This window comes from Pezoporus flaviventris, unplaced genomic scaffold (assembly GCF_033815535.1).
Source record: "Pezoporus flaviventris isolate CSIRO_AGI_PZ_B2104156 unplaced genomic scaffold, CSIRO_AGI_Pfla_v1 ptg000020l, whole genome shotgun sequence".
Lineage (NCBI taxonomy): Eukaryota > Metazoa > Chordata > Aves > Psittaciformes > Psittacidae > Pezoporus > Pezoporus flaviventris.
This window is the reverse complement of record NW_026892568.1, coordinates 8,326,457-8,352,531: the sequence shown is the minus strand read 5'-3', so window position 1 is coordinate 8,352,531 and position 26,075 is coordinate 8,326,457. Positions and strand designations below refer to the sequence as shown.

The 26,075-nt window shown below is 52.4% G+C and overlaps 1 protein-coding gene across 1 annotated transcript in view; it reads left to right on the top strand.

Annotated features, from left to right (window-relative positions):
• Positions 1 to 25,229, top strand: part of MGAT5B (alpha-1,6-mannosylglycoprotein 6-beta-N-acetylglucosaminyltransferase B) — a 64,731-nt gene extending 39,502 nt beyond the window's left edge. The window contains exons 9-17 of the mRNA XM_061455600.1: positions 8,624 to 8,755; positions 9,645 to 9,778; positions 10,484 to 10,614; positions 12,733 to 12,888; positions 14,109 to 14,255; positions 16,268 to 16,384; positions 22,533 to 22,607; positions 23,051 to 23,325; positions 24,612 to 25,229. Of these exons, the coding sequence (XP_061311584.1) occupies positions 8,624 to 8,755; positions 9,645 to 9,778; positions 10,484 to 10,614; positions 12,733 to 12,888; positions 14,109 to 14,255; positions 16,268 to 16,384; positions 22,533 to 22,607; positions 23,051 to 23,325; positions 24,612 to 24,810 (1,366 nt within the window). The 3' untranslated portion in view covers positions 24,811 to 25,229. The remainder of the gene's footprint in view (positions 1 to 8,623; positions 8,756 to 9,644; positions 9,779 to 10,483; positions 10,615 to 12,732; positions 12,889 to 14,108; positions 14,256 to 16,267; positions 16,385 to 22,532; positions 22,608 to 23,050; positions 23,326 to 24,611) is intronic.
• Positions 25,230 to 26,075: the final 846 nt, after the last annotated feature.

The following is a 26,075-nucleotide window of genomic DNA, read 5'->3' as shown; positions in this document are numbered from 1 at the left end:
AATAGTTAATCTTGGGCTCTTTGTTAAAGCCTGGAGGGGACTTCACCTGCAGCTGCAGCTTCGGGCAGGGGTTGGTATGCAGAGAACCAGAGGATGTGTGAGGGACCGTAACTGAGCTGCAGGGAGAAGCAGAGCTAAAGCCGTGTCGCCATGGAAGGATCAGCCCAAATACTCTCATTTCCTACCCCTCTTGCCCTTGTGCAACCTGAAGCAGCAGAGCTTTGGTAAACCTGGCCTCTCTCATCCCTGGTGCCTCTTGCTGAGCTTGCAGCAGTGCTGGCGGGGGGGGGTTTGGGGCTAATTTGCTTCAGCAATGTAAAATGCTCAGTCCACTTGTTTATTTTCCTTTGGCACCCCGTGCTCCTTTCATGGCTCGGAGCTGTAGCTGCTTTTGCCCAGCACGGCCTTCAACAGAGCAAACACTGGTGCCCATAAATTATTCAGCACGGAATAACCTCCCTCCTGGTTCGTTCTTTGTCTCTTCACATTTCTGAGCTGATTTTTCTATGCATATTGATCATTGGCAAGGGATCACTGGCGGCTTCGCCTGCATAAGCTTCAGCCCGTAGTTATCTGAGAGCTGTTCATTATTAGCATCTATATTGATTGCAATGCAGCAGTGCCCGGAGGCACTGGTCAGGACTGAGTCAAAATGCTGGGGATCAGGGATATATGGAGGAAAAATAAGTCCCTGGCCCAAAATATCTGGTGATGGAGGGTTGGGGATGAAAACAGGTTGGGAGCATGGCTGTGGTGTGCTGAGCATCTCTGCTGTGGTGTGCTGAGCATCTCTGCTGTGGTGTGCTGAGCATCTCTCCCTGCTGGTGGGCTCCAATAGGGAGAGCAGCAGATACCAAGCAGTGAAGAGCAGGGGGGTTCAGTGGGTCTTCCCCTGTCTGGGGGATCAGTGTTAATCCTGAGCAAAGCCAAGCATCTTTGGGATCTGCAGGCTTGCTCCATGGCTCGGCTAAGCACTGTCCAGATGCCCCTGTGAGGTCTGAGGTGGAATCCACTGAGCTCAGCCCTGCTTTTCCAGGGTTAGCTTATCTTTTGCCCACTGTAGACCTCAAAGACCTGTGAATTCTGCTTCTGTGTCCTACCAGAGGCTATTTTTTCTCCTATTGGAGCTAAGTGCAGGTTTTTGTCCTCTTACGTTTCCTGGTGAATTTTTTAACTGCTTCTGATGCATCTTGAGAAACAAGGGGTGAAATATGGGGTTATCTGGTGGCTGCTGCATGTGTAGCTCCCCGGGAGGAAAGCAAAGCATCAGCCTGGAGCAGGGACTCTTCTTGCACCCAAGGTTGGTGCTGGGTGGGTAGGGGCAGTGGAAGGAACCAGCAGTGTTTAGAACCCTGTTTTGAAGCAGCGAGGGTAAAAACATCCCACATCTGCATGCAAACACTGCAGTCTTGCTGAAGACCCCTTGTGCTGCTTTGGTAGCCAGAATGTGCTTACAGGGAAGTGGGAAGGTGTGTATGTGTGTGTGTGCTGCTGCTCGGTAAAGGAGGAGTGGGAAGTGCCTGGAAGACCTGAGCTGTGTTGTTAATGAGGCAACTAATGATTAGATGTTGGACAATTGCAAGCAGCACTTCGAAGCTGTGGCAAAAGCCTCGACAAGCCAAACCTCTTCCTCTGGAGCAGCCATGCCCCATGGAGAGGGATGTACTTGGTCTTTACCCCCAGGAGAAGGGGTACTGCTGGGACCTTCAGCTCCTACCCCTGTCCTTAAGTCACGGGAATGGTCATGGTGGCATCTGCAGCTGCTTTTGTGGGGCTAAGGCGTGGGGAGTCGGGATGCAGTGCTGTGAGCTGCTGGAGCCACCGGCAGTATTGATCTCAGCAGTGCTGAGAGGTGTTTTTTGCAATGGGCCCCTTGAAATTAACTGCTCATAAGGCAGGACAGAAAGTCGAAGGAAACAGGATTTGATGCCTCGTGGGGTCAGAGCTTTACAAAGTGTTCTCGGAGCTTAATTGCTCTGGTGCCAAGCTCTGGACTCCTAATAATGGGCCTGGCAGGGCACTTGATTTCCAGCACGTGCTTGTATCCCGTGCTGGCAGCCCTTTCCCTGCCGAGCAGTAGCTGTGGCCAGCGTGTGCTCTGGGCAAGGGGCCACCTTCTGCATGCCAGGACCAGCACCATGGTGGGACAAAGCTGAGTGCCCGCTGCCACCACTCTCATCACAGACACCTTCCCACAGTCCCCAGGGTGTATCCAGGCTGCACAAAGGGCTGATCAGATGGAATCAGCATGTCATAGAATCATAGAACAGTTAGGGTTGGAAAGGACCTTAAGATCATCCAATTCCAGCCCCCCTGCCATGGGCAGGGACACCTCACACTAAACCATGGCACCCAAGGCTCTGTCCAGCCTGGACTTGAACACTTCCAGGGATGGAGCATTCACAGCTTCCCCAGGCAACCCATTCCAGTGCCTCACCCCCCTAACAGGAAACAATTTCCTCCTTATATCCAATCTAAACTTCCCCTGTTTAAGTTTTAACCCGTCACCCCTTGTCCTGTCACTACAGTCCCTAATGAAGAGTCCCTCCACAGCATCCCTATAGGCCCCCTTCAGACACTGGAAGCTGCTATGAGGTCTCCACGCTCTCTTCTCTTCTCCAGGCTGAACAGCCCCAACTTTCCAGACAAAGGGATTCCTAATTATTTCCTGGCAGGTAAAAGCCATCTTTCTTCTTGCCTCTGTTCACGTGCAGTGCCCAGGCTCCTGGCTTCACCTTCCAGTGCCAGTTGGCAAATACAGTCCTGCCGTTGTGTGAGGAGCCAGGAATTCCCTGTGGAAGCAGCCAGAAGTGACCTGCTGTGTGTGGTCCTGATGGAGCTGTGTGGTGTGGCTGTGGGATGTATCAGCTCCACGCTGGTGGGGAAGAAACCTCAGTCTTAAATCTTTAATCAGATGTTCCCATTACTGGAGAGCGAGTGTTGCTGTAAGCCATTACGGCTGCTGGGATGTTCTTTTTCTGGCCAGGCTTTGATGTTCCTGCTGGGACATGGTTATGTATAGGATGTTGTGAGCTTTGGAAAGGCTGGATGTTTGGTTACAGGTCTCAGTGGGAGCTGAAGATGGGGCCCCTGACTGTAGGTACCCAACCACCGCAAACCCTTGCAAAGACAGAGATCACAGAATCCCAGCCTGGTTTGGGTTGGAAGGGGTCTTAAAGCTCCTCCAGCTCCAACCCCTGCCACGGGCAGGGACACCTTCCACTAGAGCAGCTTGCTCCAAGCCCCTGTGTCCAACCTGGCCTTGAACACTGCCAGGGATGGGGCAGCCACAGCTCCTCTGGGCACCCTGTGCCAGCGCCTCAGCACCCTCACAGGGAAGAGCTTCTGCCCAAGAGCTCATCTCAGTCTCCCCTCTGGCAGGTTCAAGCCATTCCCCTTGGCCTGTCCCTACATCCCTTGTCCCAAGCCCGTCTCCAGGTTTCCTGCAGCCCCTTTAGGCACTGGAGATGATGGAGACTAAACAAAGAGGTTGCACAAATTTTGGACCCACCGCTGTGTGTGTGGACTTTATTGGATTCTCCAGCTTGTAGTTTAACTGGGGCACGATTCCAGCAGACAGATCTTACTTAGGGTTAGGCAGGCGGAGGCGGCCGGGATGTTAGTGGGTATTTATTCCCCTTTCCTGGGAAGTTCCTTCATTATTTGCTGAATTTCTGACCTGGAAGAGCTGTTTGCTCTGGTACCCTCCTGTGCATCTTCAGGGGCTGACTTTGCCCAGCCAGGAGGGCATCTCTCATCAGAGCATCATGGATCCCATCCTGCTCCTCCTCCCCTCTTCACCTGGGTACCACTGCCTGCAGAGTTGCAGCCACATAGCTCTGCAACGAAAAGCCTGGTGCATCGAAAGGAGTCTGCAGAAGCTGCTTCATTTACTTCCAGCAGCTTCCCAGCACCTCTCTTGGGGTAGCTCAGGGCTTTGCTGGCAGCAGCTGCTGGAGGAATAGGGATGAGCCACCCTTCTGTGGTGAGGAGGGGCTGAGAGGGATTTCTTCCACCTTTGAGGGCTTCATTTTGCAGGAGAGGAGGGAGCATAAATGAGCAGGAATTACCAGGCTGTTAAACTGTGCTCCTTCATGAAATATGTTTATTTTGTAGCCCGATGATTACTCTCTCATTGGCTTCTTTGCTATTGCAGAAACCTCTGCTTTATCCCACAAAGGTTATCATAACCTTAGAAATTGCTGGGTAGTTTCCATAGGTGAGAGAAGGTTACTCCTGGAGTATGGGGAGGGTTGATCTGGGGTGGCAAAGTCAAGGTAGATGGAGGTTTCAACACACCCAGAGATGCTTCAACTGGGAGACTCTGGATCAAACCCAGCCTCAAGCAGGACTCGACTCCCCATTTCTGGAGGCTTTCAGTCTCTTTATGGATACGAAGCATCCAGCAGTCTTCACTCCACATGGCTTATCTTTGCAGCCCAGACAAAATGCCTTCCCATGGAACTCCCTGCAGATGGGATCTCCTGGCAGAACCCTGCCTGGACCTGCTGGAGCTGCTGCTGCTTGGATGAGCAGCAAACCCTCAGCATTAGCTGTCTTCTGGGGACGCACTGCAAAGGTTTCCAGCAAGGGTTGTGTCCTGCAGTGACAGGAAAGCAGGGCTTTGTTGGACCTCAGATATAAATGCATTGATTGCTGAACTTCACCCCCTGGATGGGTATGGCTGTGTCACACGGGATCGATGATGGGCCATGGAAACAGTCCAGATGTGCATTGCAAAAGTAAAACCAATGCAGGTGGCTTAAAATTGCTTGGAAAACCTCACTTTTGAGGTCGTCATGTCCATTCTAGCAGGAGGAAAGGCTGGGAGCAGAGGCTGGGCAGTGGGTGTTCATCTCCTGGGCTCTGGTTTGCACTTTAAATTGACCGTAATGGGCTTGTTGCAGACCCCTGGGAGCTGCTTGGGCTCCTTTCATCCCCTGGATAATGGCCCTGTGCTTGCTGGGCTCTTGTAGACAGGGAGAAGCTAAGGGAGCAGAAAGGACAGAGCCTTCCTGCAGTCTGCCTTGCTGATGACAGCAGATGCACACGGAGAAGATGCAATTAAATATAATATAAGCTATTGGCTCAGTCTGCCAGCAGATGCCCACGAGATCCATTTAGTGCTGGACTTTTGAGCCCCAGGAGTGATAACATGGAAGGAAACGTTGGGTTAATTTGAAAATGGGTCAACGGGATGTAAAGATAACCCTGCAGTCATCTGATTTCAGGGAGCCTGCACCGCGCCGGGGAGGGGAATGCGTCCCCTGGTTGATTAAAGTACCTATAAGGGGAAAATAGCAGGATAAGAAGCTGCTGTAGATTTATTCTGGAGTAGGCACAGCTGGTGGAGGCAGCTGGTGCAGAGGCGAGCACGGCGCCTGCATCCGCTTGGATTGAAGCTGCTTCGGATGCTGCCTCCCAGAGAGGAATGAGGGTTGAGGCGATGCATTAATCCGGGATGCTGGGATGGGACTCTGGAGGTGCTGAGCTGGTGGCCATCCTTGGCTGGTCCGGGAAGGGAGGTTCCTCCAGGAGCTGGGATCAAGCAGTTTTCAACCCCAAATCTCTTGGCTGCGCTGGCTGAGGAGGAGGCATTTGAGCTCATCAATTTTGTTTGCGTAATTTCAAGCGCCATTAATAGTACATGGCACAAGGAAAAATCAGGGAAATTGCACTCCAACCATGAGTGAAATTGGGTTTAGTAGAAAATTAGTTGACTTAACTGGCAAATGATGAAAGCTTGAATAAAGAATGTTTAAATAAGGAGGAATGATAAAAAAAAGTCATCGTCATTCCCCCCCCCCGACCTTGGAGGTGCAGCCTGGATTTGCATGAACAGAATATTAAAGTGGTTATAAAATGGTTAGGAAGGATAAGGGGGTAAATGAGAGAGATGCTCTGCTTCAGAGATCTACTTTTAGATCTACTCCAGGGAGTATAAATGGACGTGGCAAGTCCTGAGCACGCGGAGAAGGAACATGTGGCAGATCCCAGTGACGAGGAGGAACCATGCTTTACCTAACCATCGGAAAGGCTTTTTGGAGGCTTCAGTATGAGATACACTGATTATCACCTGCAGCTCCTTGCCAAGTTCGGTTGGGGCTTTCCAGCCTGACAGGTGATTTTGTAATGCAGCAGCCTGGGTGATGGGCACCAGCTAGAGGATGAGGTGTGCTGCAAGAGACGTGTTACAGTTGGAGGGTTTGGATGATGAGTGAGGAGAAAGCAATATGTATGTGAGCAAATCTGATGGGTAGTATTGCATCCCTATAACATCCTGGCTTAAAAACTCCCCTTCAGCCTCCCTGGGAGGGGTGGCTCTCCTCATTGCCCTATTTATTGCACTGAGCTGAGAGCCTTTTCATTCCTGCCACCTTCCCAATGAGCCATGTCATCTAAATTGGGTGTAAAAGCGATAAAACTGGAGCATGTTTGCCCTGCAGCTGACCCGGGCAGGTGCCCTGAGCTCATATCCCTTGTGACAAGAGCAGTGAAGCAGCTGCAAATGCAGCTCTTCACCTTCAGTTGAAATCCGGTGGTTTTCCCGGTTTGCTGAGTGATGTGGTTCCACGTTTGGTCACTCTCTGGAGTCATGGTCAGGGTTTTGGGATGACCCTTCACTGGTTTCAGGTCGGGATGGGGCTGGAAGAAGGATCAGGGTGTCCGGTGCTCAAGGGCTTGCCAGCCACATCAGAAGAGGGAGGTACGATCAGGAGCAGACCAAAAGCCCTTTATTGTATCTATAATGGCCAGCCAATTTCAGTGACTACATATGATCCCTTTTGATAATGTTGGTGAAGAATAGGGAGAGATTGCAGAGCAAATGCTTGTGATAACTCTGTCACTTGGCTATTCCTCAGGTGGGAGAGCCGTGGATTTCCTCTGCATCAGCCATGGGATCAGTAGAGGAAATGCTTTTTATAAGTCTGGGTAAGGGATGAGGGCCTTATGGAAGTGCTCCTCAGAGGATGGACCCTTGGACTGTGGGTTCATTTGAGGTTCAGCTGAGCAACAGATAAAACCCACGGGCTGGCAGGAGGATTCTCAGGTTCAGAAAGGGAAATGAAGAGAAATTAGAAAAACCAGTAAGGGAAGTCATGTGGAGGGAAAGCTCCAAAGCTTGGGAATGTAAAACCTGGCTGGACCTTCTATTCCTAAGGAAAAGGAAAGTACAGGGATGGCTGGGATAAATTCCCATCTCCACATAGGTGCTAGGAGTAAGTGAAGAGCCCAGAAGAAAACACAGACAGACATCTTGGCAGACAGGAGCTGAGGGTGAGATTTCACACTGTCTGAGCTCCGGCTTGCAAAGTAAAGCAGGCATTCCTCAGCCCTGTCAGAGGGACTCGGAACAAAACAGGGCAATGAAGTGGTGGGAATGGGGCAGAGCCCTCCTGGACAGAATCAGCTCAACATGTTGGATTTCCATGGGGATGTTGCTGTTGCTCTTTGGATGCGAGTGGGGTTATGAGGGTGAGGATGAGGAATTAGTCTTCAGGAAGCAGGAAAACCACAAGCGCATTGAAGGCAAGGATGGATCATTTGTATTTCCGAGCAAACTGGCACTCGAATCCCAAGTATGAGTAGCGAGGAGTTTTGAGCAACCTGCTGAAGCTGGAAGGTGTCACAGGGGGGTTCTTTCTGAGAAGGAAGAAACATGGTCCAGGCAAGCAGATGGGCTGTCAGGCTGACATCAGTGGTGCACTTAGCGCAGCAGCTTTGGAGAGAAGGATTCATCAATTCACAGAGGTAATTGAAAACAGGAGACATGCCACAGGTTTACCAGCCTTGTATCCTGCCAGATTAATCACACATCACCCTGGCAGCAAGGTAACTGATGAACTTGATAAAGAGATATTGCAGTCGATCTAGTTCGTCTGGACTTTCATAATGCATTTTAGCTGCTGGAGCAGGGAAGAGGGGCTGAGTATGGCTGTTGTAAGGAGCTGGCTGAAAACCCACTGAGGTCCAGGGTCTGGCTGCTCCGGCTTTATGGAACTGTTCATAAATGGGACAAAAGGTGAGAAATGTTGATGGAATGTGCACAGCATCCAAGGACAGGCAGTGCCCCCAGAGTCAGGGGGAAGCTGAGGCGCTCTGGGATGTGGTGGGTACCTGTAAGGACTGGAGTGAGGGGAACGGTGGATGGGATGTGCTGGGAGAGCTATGGGGCTGGGAACACGGAGATCTTGGCGAAGTTGGGAGCCTTGCAGGCAGGGAGGAGGGGGAAGATGTGGTTTCACAAGTCTGCCACTGATGTGACTGCAGTGAAAGCAAACGAAATCTGGTGTCTGCGATGAGAGAGGCCCAGGGGGATGTGTGTATTGAATGAGAAGCTGGTGAGCCCTGGCTGGGAATGCTGTGCAAAAGCCTCATCTTCCACATGGGAGGAGCAGGAACCCAGCTGGAGCAGGTGGGAAGATGGGGGGGGACCAAGGCTGCCTGAAACCTCAGAGTTTTGGCCCAGGAAATAAAGACTGGGGAGAAGAGAACCATCTGCATCCCCCTCCATCAGCTGGAGAGCTGGTTGATGGTCCCTGTTAACTCCCTGCAGGGAAATGAGTGTTGGTGTTACAGGGCTGTCGTGGTGCTGGGGCTGATCCCTCCTGCTTCCCCCCAGTCACTTAGGGGTGCCTCCAGGACGGGGAAACTGCCCCTTGACCAGTCCCTTACCTTTCGACCTGATCTACACTGACTACCATGGTCTTCAACAGATGAAGCAGCACATGGGGCTCTCCTTCAAGAAATACAGGTGAGCAAAGCCACTCCCTTCTCTTACTTCGTATTACATCAATTAGCAAGCAAAGAGTAATGCTAATGACATTGAAGGATAGTCCCCATGTCCAAAGAGTGAGATCTTTTGATTTGTGCCTGGCTCGGCCTTGCTGTACCCCCCGTTGTCATGGCGTGAGGCGTTCTGCTCGCTCTGCAGCCTCACATGTGTAAGATAAAACCTCATTAAAAGGGACTGAATTGGGAAAAGGAATCCCTGCATGTGCCTGCAAGTGTGTGTGTGCTTCCACGTACTGTGCCTGCAGTCTGCAGCCAGGGGTGGCCACACCATAGAGGGAGACATGAGCCTTTTGTGTTTGCAAGAAACCCCATCCCTGGCTCCTTCGGCATCAAGACAAACGTCATCATTCCCTGGTACATCACCAGCCAGAAAAATATGCAGTTTAATTCACTGCTGATAGTCCTGCTATTTATTATGTTTTCTCCCATCTCTTCCACTATCCTACACAATTTTATTAGAGAGAAAAATGACAAGCGGTGTTATTGCTTTTATTATAAATACATTTGCTCTTGCATTCAGCTTGTTTTGCTCTTCTCTTGCTTGATGTTCTCCTTCTCTCCTCAGTCTTGTGCTGGTAATGCCTGCCTCAGCATTCCCAGGATACTGGGAAAAGCATTAACAAGTCTTCAGGAGATGCATCATTCTCCTGGCCATCAGGGTGATGAAAGCCTGCAAGGGGAAGTTGCTCCTTCCAGGAGGGAGCAGTGGGTTGGAAAGAGCTGCTTTGGATGTCCCTGTACCCTCTGCTCAGGGAGCAGACAAGGGATGAGATGCTGGAGAACACCACATGTCCCTGGTAGTGGGACTTGGTCAAACCAAGGCCCCTGGGTCCTCTTCTCCCTCTCAGATGCCGTGTCCGGGTCATCGATACCTTTGGGACGGAGCCGGCATACAACCATGAGGAGTACGCCACGCTGCGCGGGTACCGCACCAACTGGGGCTACTGGAACCTGCAGCCCGCCCAGTTCATGACCATGTTCCGTAAGTGGGGCATGAGGGCACGCAGGAGGTTTTGGGGGCTCACAGGGACCACAGGGGCAGGTCTCACCTCCATCAGGAGGTGATGCCTGGGCAGTGCTGTCCTTCCCTGCTCCACTCCTGCTTCCCCCTGCCTGCCAGCGGTTCCCACATCTGCTTGGCCATCTCTTGGCTATAGAAATGATCCAGGGAGAGAGACCTGGCTTCTTCCTCTGCAATGGATTGCTGGCTCCAGCACAGTCACGGCCAAACACAGGGCACAGCCAGGAGCTTCCAGATCCTGGGAGGGGAAAGCTTTGTAACCTGGGTTGCAAAGCCTGGTTTTAGTTCAGCTGGGGTTCTACAGGTGAGAGGCAGCTCAGTGATTGGTGTATGCCTGTGGCATGGAAAGGAGAAGTGCTTGTCTGAAAGGAGCCCAGTGACCCATTGGGTGCTGGGTGGCTCAGACGTTGCTTTTTCCTGGATAAAGCCCATTTGGCAACCTTAAAAATGTCTTACTTCTTAAAGAGTCACCCAAGTGAGTCCCAAAACCTGTATTTTGTGAGCTGCTTGGATGGGGATCCATGCCATTTTTAACTCGAGCTCCAGCAAAGCTCTGGAGCTGGGCTAATCTCAGCCCCGTGCTGCAGTGGGTCTGCATCCTCAACCTTGGTGAAGTGCTAGAAAACATCTGTCCAGCTGCATGTCTTCTCCCCTTGGTGTCCACAGCTCACACCCCTGACAACTCCTTCATGGGCTTCGTGTCAGAGGAGCTCAACCAGACAGAGAGGCAATTCATCAAGTCCAACAAAGTGAGCAGCATGGCAGTGGTGTACGGGAAGGAGGCCAGCATCTGGAAGGTGGGTGCACCCAGGCAGGATGGGGCAGTTGTAAGGCCAAGGTGTGAGGTAGCAGCAGCCTCTGGCTCTAACCCTGAGCTTTTGAGGCTCAGGTCTCAATGTGTTTGTGTGAAACATCCTTGTCCCATCCATAGAGGGGAAGCTGAGGCTGCTGCAGTGGTGTGGCATGTCCAGCACCTCCAGGCAAACAGGGCAAAGGCTGATGAGATCCCATTCCCTTTGCTTTGGGTGATGCTTCCTCCGCTTAGACTGAGGATTTCACACCTGTGATCTTATGCAGTTGGTTACAGTGATTGCTGTTAGGTGATGTCCTGTGCCATGATGGGGATGGTTGGTCTCTGCTTTCATGCACCCTGTGGAAGGGGGACGTGCTGCCCTCCCATGCCTATAACAGTGTAGAAGAGGGGTGGGCAATGCATGGGGCAATATCCCCAAAAGAAAACATCCCCCCTGCATCCCTATATCAGCCAGGGGATATATGTCCTCCCCCCGTCTTACCCAGAGCTAGCCAGCTGGTTTTCCTTCCAGGGCTTGGAAAAAAGGAGGTAGTTCTTGCTGTCTCTTGATTTATTTCTATTTCTTTCCCTTCATGCACCACCTGGGGCTGCTCCAGTTGCAGGTACTGTACCACACACACCGCTGGGCTTTACCTCTGCGCATCCGCTTGCGAGAGAAGAGGTTTTGCTAGACTCGACTTTGCCTTGTTACAGGCTCAGTCCTCCTGAGCTGCTGGATCAATGCAGTCTCCTCTCCATCCCCATCACCTCACAGGGGTGCCTGTGGTGGGCCAGGATCCAGCCACATTTCCTGTTCACTGGTGTTTGTGGCTTTCCCATCACCTCCCATATCTGAGAGCAAACGCCCCAGCATCCAGCTATTTCGGGGTCTCCGTAAGGACCTACTAAAACCCGCTTCATCTCAGTTTAGGGGAACTGGAGTATCTTGTCTTTCTTTTCTATCATTCCTCCACCCTTTCTTATCCATTTGGGCTTAGTTAGGTTAATTTGGGAAGGCACTAAAGAGACTTAAAACCTCAGACCCGACATTTCCCTCCACCCTTATTGCGGCAAACATCCTATTACCCTGAATTCACAAACAGCATCAGTTCTCCCAAAACTGAATATTTGGGGTAGTTTCTTACCAGGTAAAGGGGCTGGTTCTTGCTGGTCACTGTATCTCGAGGCCAGGCTGCCTGAGTATTGCTTTGTGTGATAAAATAAGAGGGAAGAGGAGCTTCTCCTTATTTTGAGTGATTTTGAGGTCTAGGAAGAAAAAAACTACCTCCATCTTCTGGGGCTGGGTGCTTCTTTACAAGCATTGGACCAAGCACTGTCTCCAGAGCAGGATCTTTTTGACATTTGGAACATCTCATGAAGCACCCTTTCGTGCCATTTCTCATTTCCTGCCCCTCTGAACTTCTTGTCTCTGGCTTGCAACAGGAGCCAAGGTTCTAATAAGCTGGGAAAGGCCATTTCCATTAGATGCTGCCCAGCTCCCATGGGTTAAAGCAGCTCTGATGCAGTGCTTGGAAGGGAGTCTCCTGTGCCAGCCCATCTTCCAAAGACGTTGTATTAGGGAATTGATATCCAGCTCCAGGAACACCTTAGAGCAGCTCCAGTGCCTAAAAGGGCTACAGGAAACCTGGAGAGGGGCTTTGGACAAGGGCCTGTAAGGACCTATGCTATTGACCCCCTTAATGTTCCAGGTAGTGAAGCAGGATTAAACCTGAGTTAGGAAGTCCCGAGGACTTGTTGGAACAGGGGGACACCAGCAAGCTTTGGTCTTTGCAAACTTCCCTCTGAGTCCCATGAAACCTTTCATTCAGCTGCTCCAGAGTGGAATTTGCCCTCGGAAGTGGCAGGGGAGGCAGGGCTGGAGGTGCTGGGTTCAGGGTGCTGGGTCCTGCAGCCATCCAGGCTCACTGGGAGTCTGGGATGATCCAGGATGCGTGCCCAAGGGAAGCAGAGGGGAGGATGTGGGTTTTGCACTGCTGTGGGTTTGCTTAAAGCATCGCAAGTGCTCCAGGACAGGAGTTTGAGAGTTAAATCTCCCCCTCATAACATGGAGGAGGTCAGGTCCATCTTCTGGTGCAGGTCACACCTCTGCCTTCCTCCGCAGGGCAAGGAGAAGTTCCTGGCCATCCTCAACAAGTACATGGAGATCCACGGCACGGTTTACTACGAGACACAGCGGCCGCCCGAGGTCCCGGCGTTCGTGAAGAACCACGGGCTGCTGCCACAGCACGAGTTCCAGCAGCTGCTGAGGAAGGCCAAGGTGGGCAAGTGTCGTGGTCTGAGCCCAGCCGGTAACTCAGAACCACGCAGCCGCTTGCTCTCTCCCCTCTTCTTCCCCCCTGCTCCCAAAGGGATGGGGAGGAGAATGGAAAGAATGTAAACCCCACAGGTTGAGATAAGAACAGTCCAGTAACTAAGGTATAACACAAACCACTGATGCTACCACCAATAGTAATAACAATAAGGGAAATAACAAGGGAAGAGAATACAACTGCTCACCACCCACCGACCGATACTCAGCCCGACCCGAGCAGTGATCTCACCCTCCTGGGTAACTGCTCCCAGTTTCTATACTGGGCATGATGTGCTGTGGAATGGAATACCCCTTTGGCTAGTTTGGGACAGGTGTCCTGGCTCTGCTTCCTCCCAGCTTCCCCTCCTCCCTGGCAGAGCATGAGACTGAGAAAGTCCTTGGTCAGAGTAAACATTACTGAGCAGCAACTAAAACATGGGTGTTATCAGCGCTGTTTGCAGGCTAAAAGTCAAAAATACAGCTACTAAGAAGGAGAAAGAAGGTTACAACTGAGCCCAGGACAGCAAGGGGCAGTGGGACAGATCCTGTTAACCAGCAGTAGTGAGCACTCAGTTGCCTTGAGACAGAAAACCCAATTAAAGGAGGAGGCAGGCCGGGGAGAGGCTGTTATCTGCTCTCTTCCCAGGCGCTATCAGCAGGACTAATTAGCTGGGAGCAGAGCAGAGCACATCATTTCAAATGAGGATGTGTCTGATGAGTTTCTCCTTGCACACTGTCTGCAGATGGAGCACAAAGTTCCCTGATTAATTCATTTATTGCTAAGGAAGGGGGAGGTTCCCCCCATCCCAGCTGTGATAAGAATAAATGTGATTCTCGGAGTGTGCAGGTTATGGGCACATCCTGGTCACCTTCAGTTCTGTCCAGGGGAAATGTTGATTCACCAGCACAAATGGTGTTGGCAAAGCAGTTATTTCTCCATACAGGGCCAACCATAGCCGCATGGGGAACCTGCAGCTCCTGATCACCCCATTGCCTTGCACAAGTGTGCTGTGAGCTGTGGGGCAGGGGGAGTTTTAGCACGTGTAACCTACAGGGTGTAGAGCTACATGGAGCTGCCAGAGAGGCAGGGTGAGAGCAGCAGAGGGGGATAACGGCAGGTTACTTTAGAGACTATTCTATGGGGCTGGCCACGTTTGCTCACCAGCACATGGGTTTCTCCTTTGCAGCTCTTCATTGGCTTCGGGTTCCCCTATGAGGGTCCTGCCCCACTGGAGGCGATCGCCAACGGCTGCGTTTTCCTGCAGGCGCGCTTCAACCCCCCGCACAGCTCCCTCAACCACGAGTTCTTCCGTGGGAAGCCGACGTCCAGAGAGGCAAGTGTGGCAGGAGGAGGGCGGATGGGCTGGATGGAGCCAGCCCTTCACAGCAGGGCGGAGGGCAGCCCGGCGGGGAGCAGCCGCTAAACTGGGATGCTCCAAGGGGGCATCTGAGGCTGGAGCAGCTCTGCTCTGGAGCCAGGCTGAGAGAGCTGGGCTGGGTCAGCCTGGAGAAGAGAAGGCTCCTGAAGGGGAGACCTGAGAGCAGCTCCAGTGCCTGAAGGGGCTGCAGGAAACCTGGAGAGGGGCTTGGGACAAGGGATGTAGGGACAGGCCAAGGGGAATGGCTTGAACCTGCCAGAGGGGAGACTGAGCTGAGCTCTTAGGCAGAAGCTCTTCCCTGTGAGGGTGCTGAGGCGCTGGCACAGGGTGCCCAGAGAAGCTGTGGCTGCCACATCCCTGGCAGTGTCCAAGGCCAGGTTGACACAGGGGCTTGGAGCAAGCTGCTCTAGTGGAAGGTGTCCCTGCCCGTGGCAGGGGTTGGAGCTGGAGGAGCTTTAAGGTCCCTTCCAACCTAAACGAGGCTGGGGTTCTATGAGATAATTTTCCTCTCCAAATGCAGAAATGCAGATACCTGCAGATGGGGTCCCCTCTCCCATCCTCACAACATCTCCATCTCAGAGCTTAGATGCAAGGGGCCCTGCCTTAGATTTGGGGTTGCAAAGGTGAAGGTGGTGCAGGAGGCTTCTGCAGACCACAGACAAGAAACCCCAGCTCCTTCTCTTTCCCCATCAGCCCAGATCCACACACCCCTCATACCCTGCTTCCAAACCAGGGTGACGCTCCCCTGTTCATCCTTTTGTAAAGCCAGGGGACACCAGGACCCCGATGGTGTATGAAATCCCTTCAGGCTTGCCTGTCACTGGGAATTTGATCTAAGTGAAGCAGGAACTCTTTAAAAGTTAAAGGGTTGAGAAAATTGCCTCTTTTATTATTAATAAAGTAGATAATGTGAGTAATGCAGAGCAATGCTCACTCCCACCAAGAAGGGCTTCGCTGGGGGACTGCGTGGCTCAGCCCTGCCACAGCTCAGCTCAGCAGCACCCATCACAGGGAGGGGTGCAATGGGATGTCTTGGACCCCCATTTCTGTCACAGGCACCCCCTAATTTGCTGCTGGTGTTATCCCCCATCCCTGCTGGGTGCTTTGGCTGTATTTCAGCCAGGAGCCAGGAGGGAAGGTGGGGATGAGGGTTGTGAATTGCCCTAGGGTGTTTATTCATTGAGGGGAAGGAGGTGATCAACTGCCAGGGAAAAAATGGGAAAGGAGAGCAAGCTGGAGAATGAAATACAGAGCGAGCAGTGCTCTCCTCCTCCAGCTGGCAGGTTTTCAGGCTCCTCTTCAACACTTCATGGTGCCCCCGAAACACCTCCTCTGCTCAGCATCCTCTCACTTCCCGTTCCAAGAGCAGATCTGGGCTCTGGCTCTGCAGCAGCGTGGGGCTGAAAAGACAGTTTAGGGGCTGAAACAAGAGGTAGATCCCCCAAAATCACCTGGTGAGAGGAGGGTGGCTGTGGGGTACCAGTGTGTGGGGCTGCTTGTGCCACTGGTGTGATGCGGCTTCCAGCACTGCTTTCTCCCAGTGCCAGGCTTTCCCCAGCCCTTGGTGGTGATGGGTTTTCTCTCTGCCTTGTTTCTGGAGCTGGCAAACCGGGGAGACGTGGTGCCTTCACAGACCTTTGCTGGCTTGGTCTATTTTTGCCACTCCAGACCCACAAATGGCTCAGGTCAAGGTTAAATTGTACCCATATTATGCAGGTCCTCAGGGCTGCAGAGATGATTTCAGTGTTGGGAATGAGCATCCCAACCCAGTGGGAATTTTACACCATCAGCCTGAGGTTGGGGCGGGGAGCAGCTGTGTTCAGGGGAAACCTTTTTCCAGCACATCTCTTTGTGCAGTGGGTTAAACCCAACGTGCCTGTGCCTGAGCCTGCTGCTCCTCTGCTGCGGTGGCTGTGAGTGGTAGACAGCAGGGACTGCAGAAACCAGCTCGTTGTGCTGCGGTTTAGGTGTCCTCCCAACACCCGTATGCTGAAGACTTCATCGGGAAGCCACATGTGTGGACTGTCGACTACAATAACTCTGAAGAGTTTGAAGCTGCTATCAAAACCATCGTGAGGACCCAGGTACGGCTCAGAGGAGGTGGCAGGGCTGGCTTTGAAGGGATGGGTATTGGTTGCTGGTGCCTCATCCTCCCTTTTGAGTGTTAACTGGTTGTCCTTCCTTGCTTCCCCTTTGAAATCACTTGCGTGTGCAAGGCAGAGAATCATCCTCTCATGTAGCTTCAGGGGGACACATGCTCCCACCTTGCTTTGGTAGGGAGCTTCCTAAGTGTTTCCCCATGGCACAGCCATGCCTTTGAGGGATCTCCTGGGAATCCTCCAGGCAGATCCAAAGCAAGGGGAAGCTGAGATAAGGGAGACGAGGTTTGGGAGCAGGAGGTTGAGGTTGCTGGAGATGCTCGGCAGTGCTGGGACCTGGTGTGAAGCAAAGATAAACCCTGAGTGCACTTCCCTGCAATTACCCAGAGAGCTACAGACCTCTGCGCCTACCATTTCCCCGTTTCACTGCTCATCATTATCGTTAGGTTTGAGCAAATCAATAGGAATAGCTCCAGGAGTTGCCTCTGTGAAGGATGAAGGGATGTAAGGAAGTAAGGGATGCAGGGACCCTCCAGGAAGGCAGCACTCCCGCTGCGCCTGCCCTGGAAATTCTTCCTCATGAATATTTCCCTCCTGCCCTGTGGCAGGAGCCTTTCAAGGTGTCCAAATTATTAAAGTCAATTTTCCTGGAGGGGAGAAAAGTGCTGATACCCGTTTTGCTTGCAATGTGCTTTGCTTGGGATGAGACTCATGAAGACGGTGATGCACGGTGATGCACGGTGATGCACATGGGAAATGGGGCTCTGTGTCGGGCTTCACCGTGCTGGGTGGGATTTTGGGGTGGGCAGGGATGATGCTGGAGATGCCATCCTTGCTTTTTCCTGCTTTAGAGGCTGCAGAGGTGTGTGCCTGTGACAGTCTGGGGACTTTATTCAGCTGATGTGGCCATGCCATCTGCCCGGGTCTTGTACCTTATTGTGGCTGGTGGCCGCAGCACTTCACCTCAGGCTGATTTTCTCTAGGAGTTCACAAAGACCAAACAAACCCAACTTAGGGAAGCAGTTGTTGTTTGGCACATTCATTCCCATAGCTCTATTAAAATGAAATTGAAAATCATTACCTCCCTGCTGCTGTGCTGCTGGGCCAGCTGTCAGCGCTTGACCCTCCACCATCTGGCCTGAAGAGATGGCCTCAAGGCAATGGGCTCTGTTCAGGAGAGAGAAGGGACTTTTCCCTTCTTCCAGAAAGGAGAAAGAAAAGAGTGAAGCCTGGTGCTATTCAAATAATTAAGGAATGATTGGAGAGTTCAGGGAGGGAGGGAAAGGGCTCTGCTGCCTCCCGAGCAGCTGTGTTGCGCTGCAGTGTTGATGCGCACCAGGTCATTTAGATGCTTAACGATAACCTCTGGTTAAAAATAAAAGGAGAAAAAAGGATTCTGGGGAGAAGACTTGGTGGTGTGATGGATGCTGGGCAGGAGGAGCTAGTGAGGGACCCCCTGTCTCCAGCATTGGGTGCCCACCCAGAGTGTGCCGCCCATCGGTGAAGGACCAGGGACCCTCATCCCAAGGTCCCTCCGGCAGAGCATCCTGACTGCTGTATTTACCCTCTGCTGCTGGGAGGTTGAAATTGGCCTCAAATGAGTAAAACCAGCTGCTGATGTCCTGTTTGCATTGAAAACATGCGGTTGCTCTGCAGAGCATCTCCTTCCTACTAAGAAATGCACTGGGTTAATCCCACAACTCTCTGGTTTTGTTTTAAAGATATTCTATAAATCCTCCTGAAGCAGAGCAGGGAGTGAATGTGAATAACTTAGAGCAATTTCTTTCTTTTTCCGATTCCCCCCCCCCCCCCTTTTTGTCTTTTAAATAGACAGGTTTGCTTTATTTGAGACGCTGCCAAGGGAATTAAGCCTAAAATTGCCCTACCTTAGAGGTTTAAAAGCCTTATTATGGGCTTTGGCTTCAGGAATCCCTTGGTATCTTGTCTTTAAAATGCTGTTTGTTATGGCAGAAGAATGGAAAACAAGGGCGTTAGCAGGAGGAGCAGCAGAAAACACAGGGGCTGGGCAGTTCTATTCCCAGCCAGGTCCTGAAGCTCAAAGAAACTATCTAAGTGACTCCCTTTTTCTCCTCCAAAGGCAAAATAGGGTGTTTTGTTATCAGAATATCTAACAAATTTGTGTGTTATTTCTGAATACCACCATCAATTTAAATTTCTTCAGTCAAAACATTTCATTTCAGCGTTACTGGAATGAAACAAGATGGTTTTGTTTCCCATCTGCCTGCCTTTAAAAATACCCTGCCAGTTTATTGAAAGGAAGGCTTGTATCCGAAATGATGCATTTCACCACCCCAAACAGATTGCCAAACCTGAAACACGGCATTTTTCCCCTTCCGATGGGTGGAAACATTAGAAATTGAAAACTGACCTGAAGCAGATTCTATTTCTATTTTTCTGTTGTTGTATGACTGAAAAATCCCTTTTCCCACAGCTTTAGTTTTGCACCTTCCAAGCAAAACTTGATTTGACATTTCTGCCGCTATGGGATGTTGTGGGAAGCTCTGAGGTGTCTCCTTTGCTTTGCCATCAGGTGTTCCTGGCAGCAGCCATGCTGGGTGCTGGAAACCCCTCAATGGCTTTGGGAGATGGTTTCCTGACCCTGGTGGTAGCTCTGCTCCACTTGGGCTGGCAGAGCTTCCTTTGGTGTGTTCAGCGCCGGGCTGGCTGCTGTATTAGTGCAAATGAAGCAGCTGAGATGCAGCCGTGTCCTTCCCCAACCTAGACTTGCTTGAAAGAAGCCTCTTCCTTCTGGACAGGGATCTGAGCCGTGGCTTGGACATGGCTTGGGTTTGCAATACGGGTTTTCTCCCCCCTAAAAAGTCCTAGTGGTCTTGTCCTTTCAGATGTGACATCTGCTCCAGGTCACCCTGCAAGTGCTGGGGAAGGTTTTTGGCAAGCTGTGCCTCTGCCATTCATCCCCCCTTGGGGCAGATTTGGGTTTCCCCCATAGCTCTCATCCCTTACCTATTTATAAGGAAAATTGAAATCACGGAAGCACCAAAACCCCTCTACCCCAGAGATCAAATCCTGGTGCAGTCGCACAGGGCCAGGAGACAAATTGTGTCCCCCTGGAAAAGGTGATGCTGGAAGGTTTGTCCCAGTGATGGATGACAGCCATTAGCCAGGGGTTAGCAGCATCTAATTCTTGGAGAAGGAGAGAGGCTTTCAGGCAGCACCATTTTCTTGGCCTTCAGCTTTTTCCATTGTCAAAAATAGTCCTCAGACAAGCAATTCAATAGTCCCAATATTCTGATGTAGTGAAGGGAGAAGGCTTCATTATATTAAAGTCAAACATAGAGGAATATAATGGGAAATTATACATTTCAGACCATGCTTGAAAGAGTGGCGTATTAAACATCATAGTGGAAATAGCTGGTTAAAATGTTCCCAGCCTGTGGTACGTGCCAGCAGAGAATTGCATTATTTTCCTGCTTATTTGTCTGATGACATTTAGGTTTATTATTTTTTTTCCTCTTTCTTTTCCTTTTGAATGAGGGATACTTACTGCCCTCCTCAGCTCTGGGATTTCTGCTGCACGCTCAAAATCCAGGGCTCTCACAGCAGCATCCCCATGTGGCACCAATAACTCCCTGTTTGGCTGATGGAGAGCATTGGGCTGGAGAGCTCTGGCCCTGTGTCCCCCCCCGATGCCCAGGGGAAAGAATAGCAAAGTCCATCTTCACCAACCCCTCTGCTCCCTCCTGTGCATCCCATGCACGGCTCCACTGGGCAGTGGGATGCAGCGGTGCTCACCTCAGGTCCTTCTCCTCCTCCTTCCTCGCAGGGCTCTGGGGAGATGCTGAGCTCCCAGCCTGGGGAGTGCCATTAACGCTGTGGCTGTCAAGAGGAGGCCAAGCCTGTCAGATTTTTAATTAAACAATTATCTTCTTGAAGTTGTCATTTTCTATCAGGCCCGGGCACACGAGCTGAATCCCAACGAGTCCGGGAGAGGGAAGCAGTGAGGAGCAAGAGCCTCTGGGGAGCCCTGGAGGGGAAAGGGGCACATGAGGGTGCTGGGGATGGAGGCTCAGGAGCTGCAGTGGGTTCTGACTGCAGCCTCCTGACCTGATAGGGCTCCGGGGAGCCTGTGGAGCATCACCTCTGGGTACACATGCAGACACAAGGAGATTTTCTGCCTCCACCTGTTGTGGATGTGCTGCATCCCACTGGGTACCACGGGGGTGTTTTGGGGTACAGAAGCTGTTTCATGGAATTACATCTGCACCTTGTCTGGTGATAGGGGTCCTGAGAAAAGCCTCCAACGCTGCAGCCACAAAAGCAATGGTAAGATGAGAATGAGCATTGCTGATGCTGAGCACAGAATTGTTTGACTCCCCCAAATCAGCGCCATGCAGCATCCACCCACCCAGCTTAGGCTTTGTGTGACTGAGATGAGAGGTTTTGCTTTGTGTAGGGCTCTGCCCCAGTTAACTGAGCGCCCATCAGCAATGCAGAGGCAAGAGCAGTGCCTGTCATTGTGTCAGCCCTGATTAGTGTGCACATCTGTAATTAGACAGAGCAACTGTGATTTCCAGCCTGGCTGAGATCTCAGGTGGGATATTTATGGCAGGGAGATGCTCGGAGGGATCTTCTCATCAGACTGAACCTCTGAGCTTGGGTTTGACAGGTACTTCAAAAAGTGATAGCTATTTTGGAGGTGCAGAGCTCAGAAAATAGAAGCAGCAGTGTTTTCCAGGTGAATTCTCTATGTGGTGTTTTTGCTTATAACCCTTTCGCATGAAGCTCTGCAGAGATTCATGGGGGAAAGGGGATCCTAGGACCAGCCCCTTCCATGCACCAGCATCCTGCTGCTCACATAACATCTCTCTGGCAAAATAAGGGACATGGAAAAATCTGTCTTCCCAGGGCAGAAAGTTCCTTTAAAAATAGTTTGTTCTGGAGGGAAGGGATGCATCAGTGATACAGCCCTCATGGAAATGCTCTTCCAATGGGGAAGTCAGTGCTGACCCCAGGACAATGGCCATGCACCGGCTCTGCTGGAGGGTAAGAGCCTGGCTGCCTGCTCCTGCCTACTCTCCCTGGAGCCTATGCCACTGCTGTGCCAGGGACGTGCCTGTTTTGGGGCATGCTGCTGAGCTGCTGCACAAAGGAGGGGTTTGCCATGCACCCAAGGTTGACTCTCAGGGCAGGGAGATGGGATGTTGGGAAGTGAGCGCAGGCAGAAGTCTCCCAAAGACCAGCAGTGTTTCATAACACACGCTAAAAATACTCTGTGGTCTAAGTGCTGCCGGCTCTGTATAAATAGCAGTTATCAATGTGGAGGTGCAGTGACAACAGCATCAACGTGGGCATCAATGTTTGCTCCATCCTGGTGTGCAGCTAGGTGCTGCCTCCCTGCCCCATCCAGTGGGGAGCTCTGGGGCTGGGAGAGGCACCAGCTCCCACCCCATCACAGCCATCAGCACTGGGCAGCCAACCCACAGCAGAGCGGTGGTGGGAAAAGATTTGTTCCCATCCTTTTTAAGCATCTGAGGTTGTTTTATTTATTGATCTATTTGTGCACAGGCGGTCCCAGCCCTAGGCTTTTCACTGGCTGGTTTGGTGGGTCACAGCACTGGGGCAGCAAAGCCTGGACCTCCCTCTGAGCAGGCAGGGCCATGGCAGGGGCAGAGGAATAGGGGATGCCAGACCAGACCCGACCCAGGGCATGGCTGCAACGCTCTTGCTCTGGATTATCGTTGCATCTTTAGCAGTCCTAACTCCTCCCCTGTATTATTACTCCCCCCACTACCTGCCTGCAGCTGCAGAGTGTTTCTTGGGCTGAGCCAGCTCATACTTCTATTGGAAGTGACCTTTTGCATGAAAACTGATTTTTAATTTTATATCTTGGCAAAAATGAAGAAAGGCGAGACTAAAACGGAGCAGGGGGATTTCATTTTCACCGATACATGTGCTGAACCCAGATGAATCCTTCACCTCTTTCTGTAGCACTTTATGGCTTGTGGAGTTTTCCCAGCTCTAGTTTTCTGCCCTGCTTCCTTTGGTGGGCAGACATGAGCTGTGGGCTTCAGCGGGTGGGGAGAGCCATTGCGCAGGAGGAGGGCAAGATTGTCCCTGCTTCTTGCCTGCACTCTGCTCTTCTCCCTCACAGGTGGACCCTTACCTGCCTTACGAGTACACCTGCGAGGGGATGCTGGAGCGGATCCATGCCTACATTCAGCACCAGGTCGGGAGCATCCCTGTCCCTGGGGAGCCATCACTGACCTCCTATGGGTTCTTCTGGTCAAGTAGAGAGCTTACCCATTGCAGGTCCCCAGCAAGGGACCCCAGGTCCCAGCCAGTGGCCTAACTGCAGAGCAAACAAGAGATGGGGAATGAGGGAGGTTTGTTGTGAACCAAAGATGCTGGAGGGTTGCTGGAGGGTCTCTGGGGGTGCCGAGGCTGGGTCAAGGCCATTCTGCGGAGAGTAAGGGAGAAGAAAAGAAGAGGTGGCCAGTGCCTTCATCTCCCACAGCTTGAGATGCTATCCGTGCATGCAGGTGACCTCAACCTGAGGATCAAACTCAGCATCCCAAGTGTCCTCCTGTCCCACCAGCAGCCTCCCTTCCCCATCCCCAACATCTCGCCCTGTCCCTCCGAGCACTGACCCATTGTCTCCTCTCCCACTAGGATTTCTGCACCACCTCACCCTCTGCTCTGCCTCCCAAGGCCAACAGTCCTGCTATGCAAAGCCCTCCGAGCGTGCTGGCGCTGTCCCCCAACGCCACTCACCTCGTGTGGTCCCCCAGTGCCAGCCGGGACCCCCGCGCCTGGCCGCCGGTGGGCTCGCTGCAGGTGTGGGTGTCGGAGGCGCGGCACTCGTGCACCGAGACGTGCCGGCGGCGCGGGCTGGTCTGTGAGCCCACCTTCTTCAGGTTCCTCAACAGGAAGGACGTGTTTCTCCAGTGAGTTGGGACCTTCTTCCCTGTGTCCTCCCTGATGAATCCCATTGAGGTGCCTTCGTGCCCCAGATGATGTAGGCAGGGCAAAGCAGCCCATTGTCATACAATCCCAGACTGGTTTGGGTTGGAAGGGACCTTAAAGCTCCTCCAGCTCCAACCCCTGCCACGGGCAGGGACACCTTCCACTAGAGCAGCTTGCTCCAAGCCCCTGTGTCCAACCTGGCCTTGAACACTGCCAGGGATGGGGCAGCCACAGCTTCTCTGGGCACCCTGTGCCAGCGCCTCAGCACCCTCACAGGGAAGAGCTTCTGCCTAAGAGCTCAGCTCAGTCTCCCCTCTGGCAGGTTAAAGCCATTGCTTTCATGTGTTGGTTGACCAGCTTCACACTTCAGAAGGCAACGATAGCCTTTCCAGGCACGTTTCCACATCTTTCTCACCCCGTTCCTCTCCACCTCCTCCGTGTTCTCTCCTAGTCTCTCTTTTTTTATGTTTTTCTCTATAAAAGTGCATTTGGAACACAGAGCAGTGAAGTTTTAATGGGGTATAAATCTGCCACCATGCTCTGTACTGCTCTGAGGGCAATTAAAACGTGAGCATCACCACTGCTGTCAGGCAGGTGCTGTGAGTCCCACTGACATTTTTATATGATAAATTAGATTTCACTCTCTTCCCTCCATTCCCCCTCTCCAGACTTTAAACTGAGCTGCACAGGGACTCATCAGTTGAGAGGGGTTAGTGGGAGGGCAATGTCAGTGCTGCTGCTCCATCTGAAGACACAGGCATGGGTGGGATGAGCAGGATGCTGAGATCGACACTGGGCATTTCTGCTGCTCCTCAGGGTGTTTGCTGATGCCCACCCCATTTTTGCTGGCCAGTCCAGGTCAGCAGGGGTGATGTGAGCATCCCCTGAACTCATGTGCCCTTCCAGAGAACATTAGCTGCTGAGGGAGGTGTCCATGAGGAGCACAGACCTGTTGGTCAATGGGGGATATAGAAGATCTGGGAGGATTTTTGTGTGTGGTTTCCTGAGCTATCTGTGGCCAACACAAGGGTTGGGGCGGTCTCTGGTTGATTTGCAAGGCTCCTCCATTCCTGCATGGCACGTTAGGCTGACGACAAGCATTCACGTCTAGCCACGGTGCTTATGGTTCCTGGTGCAACCAGCAAAGATCTGTCCCAACACTTAGTGAAGGAACCTGTCTGGGAAGGACTGAACAGCACTAAAACCCCTTCAGTGAAACCCGGCAGCCTCTTCACTGGAACTGACCCCCCTCTCTCTGCGTCCCCAGGCTCAGCATCACCTGCGACAGCACCGAGTACGAGATGAACCACCTTTACCCAGCAGTGGCCGAGAACGTCCACGAGTGCTACCTCCAGAAGGAGCCGCTGCTCTTCAGCTGCGCGGGCTACAACACCAAGTACCGGCGCCTCTGCCCCTGCCGCGACTACCGCAAAGGACAAGTGGCTCTGTGCAGGGACTGCTTGTGACCTGGGGGTTGTGTCCGCCGCACGCAACGTGCAACCAGTGGCTTTATCTCAAAGCTGCTGCAATAGCCGAGGGAGGTGGGACAGGTCCCTCCCTGCGGCGCGCAGAGCCTGGCGTTGTGTCGTCCACCAGTCAACTGTGAATGACCATGTCCTGACCTTCGGTTTCATTGTCTCCTTGAGGAGCATCGTCCAACCGCATCCGAACCCGCCTGGACCTGGTGGCGCTGGGACAGGGTGACGGGGAGCGGGGGGGGTGGGAGCATCCTTCCCCTCCTCTGGCAATGGGACAAGCCACCAGCAGACTGCAGTTTCAGGGGTTTCATCCTCTTCGAGCATCTGAGGTTGTTTTATTTATTGATTTATTTCTTTTTTAACCCTCCCCCCCGACAAGTGGTGAATTAAAGGGGAAGCAACACCCAGCCCTTCTGTGGGAGTTCTTGGGCAGAGCTGTGCTGGGGGCATAGGGAGTCTGACAGTGTCCACTTTGGTTGTGGAGCTTGGGGAGGAGAAAGCCTGTATAAGCAGCTGGGTTGGATGGACACAGAGGGGTCTGCACCAGCACTGCCCCAGCATGAGCCAGTGGGAGATGGTTGGGTCCCAGGAAGAGAAGGATGGGGCTGGGGAGGGCGCTCAGGAAGGACGCTGGTCCCTTGGGCGATGGTGCTGACTGGGCAGAGGTACCCAAAGTGAGTCTCCCAGGAGCCTTCAGGCTGCTCTGTGCCCTGCTGGGCTGTGCATGGAGCTGTACAGCATGGAGCTGTACGTTCCTCCAGGGACCAAGGTGCTGGAGGTGGCAGTAGGGGTATGGGGAGTGCTCCATGTTCTGAGTAATGTCCTATCTCAGCGTGCCCCAGATGTCACAGACACAGGAAGAGGCGAGCTCCAAGCAACCATCTTCCATGAGCAAGTGTTGGTGCTCAGACCTCCTGTTGCTTGGAAGCATTTGATGGTGAGATTCCTGCATCCCACAAAATGCACAGCTTGAAGGCTACAGGCTGGAAACTCCCTCCCGCATGGAACATTCCCGCATAGAACAGATCCCAGCCCAGCAGGTGAGGTGGGGTGCAGCCTGTCCTGGCAGTGTCACCACAGGGTCCCAGGCCCTGGTAGGCTTGCCCCCCTGCTCGAGGTGACTGATGGAGAGCAGTGGCATGGCAGGATAAGTGCATGAGGTCCCTCCTGCCATCCAGCTACTCGCTGGGTCTGTGTTATGCAGTGCTGGCATCTCCAGCCCGTCCTCCCTGTGCCTCGATGGCTTGGAGCCA